Here is a 10,236-nt window from a genome sequence, read left to right on the forward strand (position 1 = left end):
TAATTTAATATTAAAGAATAAAATTAAATTTATCATTTCACAACAACGAGTAAATTTTGTTAGCTTAGGAAACGATTTGATTCTGTTAAAGTTTTATACACAATTTTAAAAGTAGGGGAGGGTTTTATAATTTTAGCTATTTAAAATATGAATAATAAGATAACACGTGGAGGTCTTGAAGCAGGTGCAGCAATCAATCCCTGTACCGCCGTTTTACCCGGACATTTCTCGCTCTCTTCTCCTTCTAACTCTCTGATAATCCGAAACCTAGAATTACCCTAGCTTCTTTGCTCAGTGCTCACTCACAACTACAAGTCGCCGAGTTGAGTTGAATTGAGTTCAGCAAAAACCATTCAAGCCTTGGACGAGAACATGCAAGTCGCTTCCAATGCTCGCCGACTCGCTAGGGTTTTGAGAACTTCTCATCCCCCTCCGATTCTTCCTCACCACCATCCGTTTCAAACTCCTCATCTCGAATCTCTTACCAGTGCTCTTCAATGGTGTAGCTACAGCACCCTCTGGTCCCTAGGTATTACCCACATTTTCCACTTCAATTCACCGTTTGGTTGCTCAGAAAAAGAATTTAAGAAATTTAGTCCAGAAAAAGAATTTATTATTATTATTATTATTAGTATTATTATTATTTATTGTTGTTTTTAAGTATCAGTTTAGCGAAGACAAATGGTTGTACAAGGTTAATCGGATTGCAATATTTTTTTTTGTCTTTTTCTAGTTTATTTTCTTAGCAACCAAACAGTGCCTATGATATGTTTGAAGGAATGATTTTGTAATACTAGAGAGTGAATTACACAGGGATGATTCACGACAATTGCGTGGACTTGGTGTTGAATGATTCACGGCATATGTTGCAACAGCCTTCGTGTTCAATGATGATGATACATAGGTCATTGTACTCTTCGGAAGCTTGTACGGATGAAGCCGGCAGCACAGATAAAGCCGGTCCTACGGGTATTACTTGCACTTGTTTTGATTTGTTTGGAGTTTGTTTGTGAAGATATGTTTGTGATATAAGCTTTGTGATGTTCAAATGCAGAGGCTGTGAAGAAACTGTACGATAAAATGCTTAATTCTGTAATGGATAAAAGGTCTGCGCCTCCGAATGCTTGGTTGTGGTCACTCCTTGATAATTGTGCCAACCACGAAGACATTAAGCTTTTATTTGATATTCTGCAACACCTCCGAAGATTTGTTAGTTACTATTTTTACACCATCATTATTTTGATATTTTTTTTTCTTTTTAATATTTTTTTTGTTCTTTTTGGATTTAAAGATTGTCTACTGTGATAACTGGGCTATTGGATTTTGCTGCAGAGACTTTCGAATCTTCATATTCATGAAAATTTTAATTGCAACCTTTGCCTAGGAGTTACTAAGGCTTGTGCTCGTGTAGGGGCCATTGAATTTGGTATGTTTTATCAATGCCCTTCTTGTATCTGATTTTTGAGTTGTTTCTATCATAAGTTCCTGTTTTGATGATCAGTTTTTCTTGTGTAACATGGTTAAACTTCCAAACTAATTCTCTGTGATGTTTGGTTTTTAGTTGTTAGTTAGACCTCTTATATATTTATTTATTTTTATTTTTTTCTGAACGTAACGAACTCGTGGCTTGTTGAGCGGCAACACAAGAAGTAAGGACATATAATAAGGAACTCAAATGATCTGGTGCAAGACTAACCATGTGTCTCCCTCGTGGATGACATTTAATTATATTTGCTTTACAGTCTAGTGAGCATTATTTGCGAATTATCTAAAAGGATGATTGATTATTGTTCATAATACCTGTCTAGATTCTATACATAGACATGATAATATGTGCTTCCCAAGCTTTAGTTTTATGGTGGTGTTATCTTATATCATGCAATGCAAGTAAGAAATTGAAATCCTGACCCCTTTGCCCCTTATTTTTTTTTTAAAAAAAGAAAAGATTTTGTTGTTAATAGTATTTGCCTAAACTCTGAAAAAAAGGTAGTTGAATAAATATATCTCAATCAAAAACAGTCCATGTAGTTGAATTGCTTCTCTTCTATTTTGGTGGTTCTGACTCTGCTCTTGTTAATCTTTGTAAATACTTAGAATTGCTGTGATTGTTCAGTTCTCGATTAAATGGAATGATTAAGTTTTAATGTGCTTACAGGTAAGAAAGCATTGTGGAAGCATAATGTGTATGGATTGACTCCTAGTATTGGATCTGCACACTATTTGCTGGTATTTATGGTTTTTGACTATTGTACAAGGTTATATGGGATCTATGCATATATTAAAATTTTGATTTTATATGACTGCAGTTGTATGCTAAACAACACAATGATGCTAAACTCATGGTAGAAATAATGAAACTTCTGAAGAGAAACAATTTGCCATTGCAATCAGGTACAGCTGACATTGTTTGCAGGTACGTAATTGTAACATGAACTTCATGCCTTTGCTTATTGTACTAATATATACTGTGAAGCTTATAACCATATAAATATGTTTCTAGTCATGTCCAATGATCTTTGATACTTCAGATGATACCCATCTATATCAAAACTCAAGGTTCAACTTGAGACATTAAAAACCTAATGGCTGGCGCTTACTAACTTTTTGATGTGCTGCCAAGGGGAAATATATTGCAAGCTACAAAATCAAATTAACACTTCTTCAATGTGAACCACATGCTCTTTTTATGTGCATACAAGTATATGTGTGTGTTTGTGCAAATTGAGTTCTTTAGTTGCAGGTATACATGTCTTCTGACATTGTTAAAATATATTGGTTTCTGGAATTAGTGGACCATGCATCTCAATTCTACTGAAATAGTGACGTTGTTTTGAAGTTTATGAACTTGCATGTTTCAAAAAGCTTCACTTCCTGTAACACTGTATGCAGGTCATGTTTAATCCTTTTGATGGCTTTACATTGAGGTTTTCAGAGTTTCATAGCAGTTAAATTGTATTCTTCACTGTCTTACATTGCCAAATTTTCTTAGTTTATGTCGACTCTTTCCCAATCAAGTGTAGTTCGGTTTACATTATTTTAATAAATTTTGACACGCTTTGTCAGTTCTAGCTTATTTAAAATACATTTTAACAAGCCTTGTCCGCTCTTGGTAACTTAACATGTTCATTGCTAAACAAATAGACATCAATTAACTTCATTTTTGTTGGTCTCAACATGTTTAATGTTTCATATTCGATTTGACCTATTGCAGCATCTGTTACAACACTGATAATTGGGATTTGATCTCCAAGTATTCAAAAAAATTTGTCTTCGCTGGAGTGAAATTGAGACAGACTTCCTTTGGCACATGGATGGAATTTGCTGCCAAAATAGGTCTTTACAAATTTTCCGTTCTCTTGAATTATTTTGCTTGAGATGTGTATCTTTTATCTTGTAATTTATTTATTTTTTTGTTATTATTTCTTGGGGAACCAATTTTGTTTCCATCCTTTATCTGCCGATTCTGCCCATTATGTGTGTACTGGTGGTTGTTGAGAAGGGATTGGGAAACCAGTACCCTATCGTACCAGGGAAAAAGACATCTCAACGAGTTTAATCATTGTGGCTAATGTTAGATTTTCTTGGATTTCAAGTGATGCTTCCTTCTTAGCCATGATTGTTTTATTGTTTACAACGTGATTCAATTTTCCCCTTTACAGGAGATGCTGATTCTTTATGGAAAATTGAAAAGTTGAGATCAGATTTAGTGAAAGAACACACTCTTGCAAGTGGATTTTCATGTGCTAAGGTATTCAATCTATGTCATCCATTTATCTTGCATGCTGTGTCTTGGTACAGAAGTTGATTTTCATAGAAAAAAAAAGGTAAGATAACTCAACTCAACAGCCTTACTCGAACAACGACAACCAAGCCTTTTCCCAATTACTTGGGGTTGGCTACATGAATCCTATGTTTCCGTTCTGCTCTATTTAAGGCGAAACAAGCCTCTCTTTTTTTTTCCTGAATAAACAAGCCTTTCTCCAACTACTGAATCAATTTTCTCAAGTTGGCTTGGTCTGAAAGAGTTATGATATGCTCATATTTGGAATCTGAAGTTCCATGCTGTATCTGAGTTAACATATTTGTATTTGGATCAATAATTCAAGGGAAAAAATCACTGACCTCCCCTGCTGCAGTGGTGGACCCACAGAGGTCAAGTGGGGGCAGTTGTTCCCACAGGACTTTCTTGTAATTTTTAATACGTATATAGACTTTTAGTTAATTATATAAATCGCCCCATTGAATCTTATAAAATTCTCAAAAAGACCCTTACATTTTCTCTTGTGCTGGACCTCGCTGTATTTAAAAAAATGTTAAAATCGTGAAGCATTCCACCTTTCTTTTGAGAGAGAGAGAGAGAGAGAGAGTTTAGTTCTCATCCGTGAGACTGGAAAGAGAGAGAGAGGAGGGGGAGGTTATTTTGGCAACTAGTGGCAATACAATAATAGGCATGTGAATCAGATTAATTAATTTGTATTTTGATTGTCTTGGGTTATTACTTGATTGCCAAGAACTAATTAGAGAGGTTAATTAGTATTTGGATTATTTTAACAAATTTGTGAGACTTCTATTAGATAAAAAATAAAACTTATTAATACAAGATTAATGGATACATTTATTATTTTACTTATATTTTAGAATGAAATATGTTGTTATAGAATTCTGCTGCTATCTTGGATTTAATTAAACTTATGTTATTTTATTAGTCCTTCATTAAATGTGAATTCTTAAGTTGATTTGATTATATGAACTCAATTTTTAAATAGTAATGGAAAACATATTGACATCAATTTTTTAATTTATATATTTATTACTTTGGTTTAAATTCCTTTATATGTCAAAGATTGCCTCCACTGAATTGAATTCCTGGCTCCGCCACTGCCCTGAGGTTTATACTTGTGTAACTGTTTCCTCCCTCCACTAATGCTCAAATGTAGTCAACTTCATTTTTTACTGATGTCAACTAAAGTTTCAGGAACCTAATTTTGCCCTTGTAACCTTTTTATGCATAAAATGATTTTATCCTTGGTCTATCACACAAAGTTACCTGAATACCTCTTTTGGCAAAACATGACAAAAATGCCTTCATTTAGAACAACCCTCCTTTTCTTCTCCTCCATTTCCAAAAACCCAGTTTTATATATATATATATATATATATATATATATATATATATACCTACATATATGTGTGTGTTTTTGTTGCTCCAAATCAATTAAAATTTCAATTTATGGATTTGCAAAATATGCCAACCTTATATTTAATCCCTAATTATGTATATTTTGTAAACTCACCAAGCCTATCCCTCCACTTCTACTGACACTAACAACCTATCACACTGTAAGCAACCACTAGCCCAACTTCCATGGAAAGTAAGCATCGTTCATTGTAATGCGTGTTGATTGAGAACGATGAGCTCAATTTTCCTTTTACCTCAGCAGGCCAGTGTACCCTCCTCCTCCTCCTCCTCCTATTCTCTGTCTCTCTATTATATGAAGGGCGTAGATTCTTCGTCAGAGGCAATTTTCTATTTTGTTTGCATAGACAATAAATGTAGAAGTCTGATGTTAGGTTTTGAAGTAAGGCTTGAGACGGCTGAAATAAGTTGAACTGTAGAAAAGCGGCCGTAGATGATTTTATTACTCAAGTATTGTTGAGAGGTTTCTAGCATTGCCCAATAGATGGTTTCCTAGTGTGTGGGTGTGCGTATATGCATTTAGCTCATATCCTAGTGTGTGGGTGTGCGTATATGCATTTAGCTCATATCTGGTTAGCTGTCTCTCTCTCTCTCTCTCTCTCTCTCACCCTCCCTCCCTCTCTTCCGGTTAAAAATATTTGAGAGAGAAAGAGATCGTTACAAATGGAAACTAAAGAGTGATTTGGAGGACAAAAAAGTCCCAAGTTATATTGACTTTTTTTATTTTTAAAAATTTTTAGAACTATTAAAGTATTTATGGGTAAAAACATCATTTTACATGTTTCATTAATATCATCTGACAGGGGATGCCTGGTGTTATTTTTCAAATTACAGGAGAGGTTCCTGTAAGGCTGTAATTATGCCTAACCTCAGGGGAAAGTAATATAGTTTACCCATAATTCAAATTTGTATAACAACCAAGGGTAGCCTAGTGGTATTGTCACCTTCACCCACATTTGGATGTCAAGAATTCAATTCCCTATTGGGGCAAAAGTGGGTGTGTGAGTGTGTTGGGTGTGTTCTCAAATATATATAATGTTTAATTGTGTTTTTGTTCTTTAGACCATGATCCCTGGGGTATGTGAGAAAGGATTGTTTTAGCTTGAAAGCAGAAAATTTAGTTTTCAAACTAAATAGGTTTTTATAAACACCATTGTCTTTTTAATATTGAACAAAGAGAAGATGCTTTCCTGCATGTAGGTGTCTCAGCAAATTACAATTATGTTTCTTGAGAAGCCAAATAGTTGATGCCATCTTTAAGCATGAGAAGGAAAAAGTTCTACACAACATCATTAATCAAGATTAAAAAAATGGTGTCCTTTATTAAAGGAACCTCTTTAAGTTTATACAGTTATCCTTTTGTTTTTTGTTTTTAAAAATGCCACAAGGAGCAGATATAGACTGCTGTATATAGTTGTCTGCACAGGAGCTACTACCTGATAGAACATAATGTAAATGTTTCTCAACTATGAGTGCAAATCTAGTACCTCTGCACCACAGAAATGTTGCTTCAGGTGCTGATATGTGTGGACCGGTTGCTGATATGTTTAATGGAGATAGAAAGACAGGAGATTGATGATGCTTTTTGTTTAAGTTACATCTGATTGTATTTGCAGGGTTTTTTACTTGAAAGAAATCCTGAGAATGCTGCTGCAATCATTCAAGTCCTCAGTCAGGTACTTCTATTATGCAGGTCTAATTTATAAGAGGAACTTCCTGTCCTTCCTTCTTACTAAACTCCACCAAAAACCAGAAAGAAGGCTTATCAGTCCTGATATTCAATAAAAAAAAAAATTACATTTGAAAATTACTATTATCTTGTTAATTTTCATCACAAGTGACAGACAAGTCCTGGGGGACCAAATACTTCACCAACTTCAAAGTAGTATAGAAATTACTATGCAAAAAAGTATTGATTAATGTCAAGTTTGTCGCATCTCTTTAGGGAGCAATAATTGAAAATACTATACGTGGCTGGGTGTTTTTTTGGATTCCATACTGATGTTTTTGCCTTTTGTAATATGGTCATATTTGTGATATTAAAGGAAGAGGTAGCAGTAAAAGGTTTAAACTTTCCTTGTTGTCTTGTATTATAGTATATTCTCTGTTATGAGACCATAATGTATATCTGTCTTCCAGACTTTACCTGATGAAAAGAAGCCTGGAATTATGGTTGAACTTCAAAAGCTGGTTAGTGAGTGGCCTTTGGAGGTTATAAAGCATCAGAAAGAGGGGGACAGGAAGGTAAACTGTTGCATTATGTTATTTTGCAGCTTTTGCCCCAAATTGGAAATCATTAAATGTCTTGAGAAAGAATTCTCACTCTTTTGGGGATACAGTGATGTTTGCTTTCTTTCGATCTTTTTCATCATGATGGAAAGGTTGAAATCTCATCAACTTAGGAAGTGAAGAGAGAAAATCAATGCCAGGGTGGTTGGCTAAGTAATTGATTGTCATAGCAATTTGAACTCATGCCTTTTAACCTCAAATTTTCAGGTCATGCATCTTTCAGTTCAAATTTCCTCTCATCTTCGTGATTAGACCACTCCCCTTTTTATCAGATTGGGTGATGAGACATGTTTAACTGTAATACTGAAGGATTAATTTCTTTGACTTGGCACTCAAATCTTGTCAGGATTGGAGGACCTCCTTTTCCATTTTGTAGCTCTTCCAGGTGCTGTTTGGTGTTTTTTTATCTTCACAAAACATCATGTATTTGTCAAAAGAAAATATTTAAGAAGTTTATCTCACATCGTGTCACAGCCATGCATTTATCCTGTGTCCCATACAGTCTTGTAGCATATATCAGGTTTTCCATTTTCTCTATCTTCTGCCAGTATTGAACTGTTGACTTCTAGATACACCCTCCATTGTCTATACTCTTTGCCAGTTGAGCAGACTTGGCCAATTCTGGTCCTTTCAGTGTTGTGAGAATGATGATCTAAGGCTGTGTTTTAGGTCAAGGATTCAGAGAAATTTGAGGCCGAAAGGAATTTGAGAATTCTTAGTTTTAAAATTCTTTGTTTGGATAGAAAGGTGAGACTTTTGAATTTATCCTCAGAAATTCAAGAAGGAACTTTCGGAGTGCAAACATGTAAGATAAAATTTCCCAAAAAAGTTCTTGGGAGGTAGCTGATCTCTTAATGTATAAAAGGCCTTAATCTCTCTCTCTCATGGTACCACTCATTTTAAACTCTTGCTTCCCTATACATGAACGCATATTCCAGAGTTCAGTTCGACCTTGGAATATATATTTTTTTCTTAGTTGGTGGTACTCACACATACATGACTCCACTGAGGCTTGAACCCCTGACCTCCCTTTGGGAAGTAGGGTCTGGTACCGCTAGGCTGCTCGCCTGTTGGTGACCTTGGAATATATTGCTTCATTTACTTTTTTTATATTTAGTTTAAGCATACATGATAAAGTATGGATTACTTTTCTAGAGAATTCTGATTAGATATACTTAGATTTAAAACCAGCATGCATTGTCTTTCTATAGAATTACCCCCGCCCAAAAAAAAAGTTCAGATAATTCAAATTCAAGGATTTAAAAAAAGGTAAGTTTTAGAACCCTTCATTACAGATATCTCAAAACACGTTTAAATTCTTCATTCAAATGCTCTCTAAGTGGTTCTTCTTTATCCTGTCGGAACTGAGAATATTTATGCTTAATAATAATACCCAGTTTTTCCCATTATCTTCCATGTCAGATAACCTTAATTCTTTGGGTTGCCACTTTATTTCATGATAATAGAATTTTGGAAAATTTCCATTCTGCAGTTGCATTGTCAACTATGTTTTATATACTGCCACTGACATTGAAGCCATTACAAAAATAATTACTTAGTACTCCACTTCCACAAAGAGTTCCATGCCATGTCTGTTTTTGAAGTTGAGTCTTGAATGTACAATCAAGCACTATCCCGAAAGAATGCACATATTTAATTTCTTGTCAAATGGAATTATTGACGATGATTCTTATACAAATCTCTCTACGTCCTGTTTTCTTGTACAGGCACTGGCTGCTGGTTTACAAAATGACATCCCTGCCATGCTTAGCAGCTTATTAAACATGGGTTTAGAGGTGGACGTAAATATGGAAGACCTGACAAAAGGTGATTTATGCTGAAATATTTGGCCGGTCACCGTATGTTAGTGTTGAAAAACGAGAAGCTCTATTTCCTGTTTTGGGCTGCAATACGTAGAAAAACTACTACAGTCAGTATTCCTGAAAATGAGCACCTTGGTTAACTGTCCTGTTTCCGCAAGACTAGTCACTTCAGAAAGCTGGATCACGATATCCAACCGGTGCAGAAGATATTGTTAACTGGCGGGGCATGATCCTAGAAAGCAGTTACCCTTTTGTGGTGTTTTAATATACCTAAGAATAAAAAGAAAAGAAAAGAAAATTTGATTATCTGAACACATTCATAGAGCAGTAGTGATTTTTGTATTGAGAAAGTTGATGCTCTCTCTATGGTAAGCGTAAACTTTAGCATTATTGAATTTTCTTCCGACATTTTGATTGTATAATTATACAAGGTATTCTGTCTTTTATTTGAAAAAATTCCTCTCGTTACGAAGTTGACCGATCTAGGGTTAAATTCATGAATCAAGATCCTCTCTCGTGCATTCCATCCATGTTCATGTGCATTTTAAATTTAGAATGCAACGTACCACGTAACACACATGAAACACCGATGCAGTTACTTATGCAATACATTACCTAGGATGTGGAACTCCGACGTATTACATCAAAATGCAATACTGTAACACCATTAAATCGAGCATGCAACATATTGCAGTCTCATTTTGATGGTGTTGCATGCTTGAATTATTATTTTTTAATTGCAAAGGCTTGGTACAATATACAATAGTGTACCAGAGGGTATCTGGATTCCAAAGTCATGCGTATAAATTGTTACCAGGCAAACAAAAGATATATATGAAAAGAAAAATATTAATAAAATTTATCATTTGGAAAAGAATTTGTACCTAGAGGATTTGCGCATGTAATATGTTATGTTTGACATAGGGA

General features: G+C 34.8%; 1 protein-coding gene across 1 annotated transcript; it reads left to right on the top strand.

Moving 5' to 3' along the window:
• The first annotated feature begins 202 nt into the window (after positions 1-202).
• Positions 203-9,781, top strand: LOC132294864 (uncharacterized). Its single transcript, XM_059792876.1, has 11 exons — positions 203-529; positions 814-969; positions 1,055-1,209; positions 1,333-1,426; positions 2,156-2,226; positions 2,307-2,413; positions 3,212-3,333; positions 3,660-3,748; positions 6,814-6,873; positions 7,337-7,441; positions 9,214-9,781. The coding sequence occupies exons 1-11, from the start codon at positions 373-375 to the stop codon at positions 9,325-9,327; spliced, it is 1,230 nt and encodes a 409-aa protein (XP_059648859.1). The 5' UTR covers positions 203-372; the 3' UTR covers positions 9,328-9,781.
• Positions 9,782-10,236: the final 455 nt, after the last annotated feature.

Source organism: Cornus florida, unplaced genomic scaffold (genome assembly GCF_030987335.1).
Source record: "Cornus florida cultivar Cherokee Brave unplaced genomic scaffold, ASM3098733v1 CherokeeBrave_3.0.0_Hap2_Chr01, whole genome shotgun sequence".
NCBI classification, from domain to species: domain Eukaryota; kingdom Viridiplantae; phylum Streptophyta; class Magnoliopsida; order Cornales; family Cornaceae; genus Cornus; species Cornus florida.

Bases quoted from the DNA above. Each gene is read 5' to 3' on its own strand.
- LOC132294864 (XM_059792876.1), top strand. From the start codon at position 373: ATGCAAGTCGCTTCCAATGCTCGCCGACTCGCTAGGGTTTTGAGAACT. The intron at 530-813 runs GTATTACCCACA...TGAATTACACAG, and splicing joins CAGCACCCTCTGGTCCCTAG to GGATGATTCACGACAATTGC. The intron at 2,414-3,211 runs GTACGTAATTGT...GACCTATTGCAG, and splicing joins ACAGCTGACATTGTTTGCAG to CATCTGTTACAACACTGATA.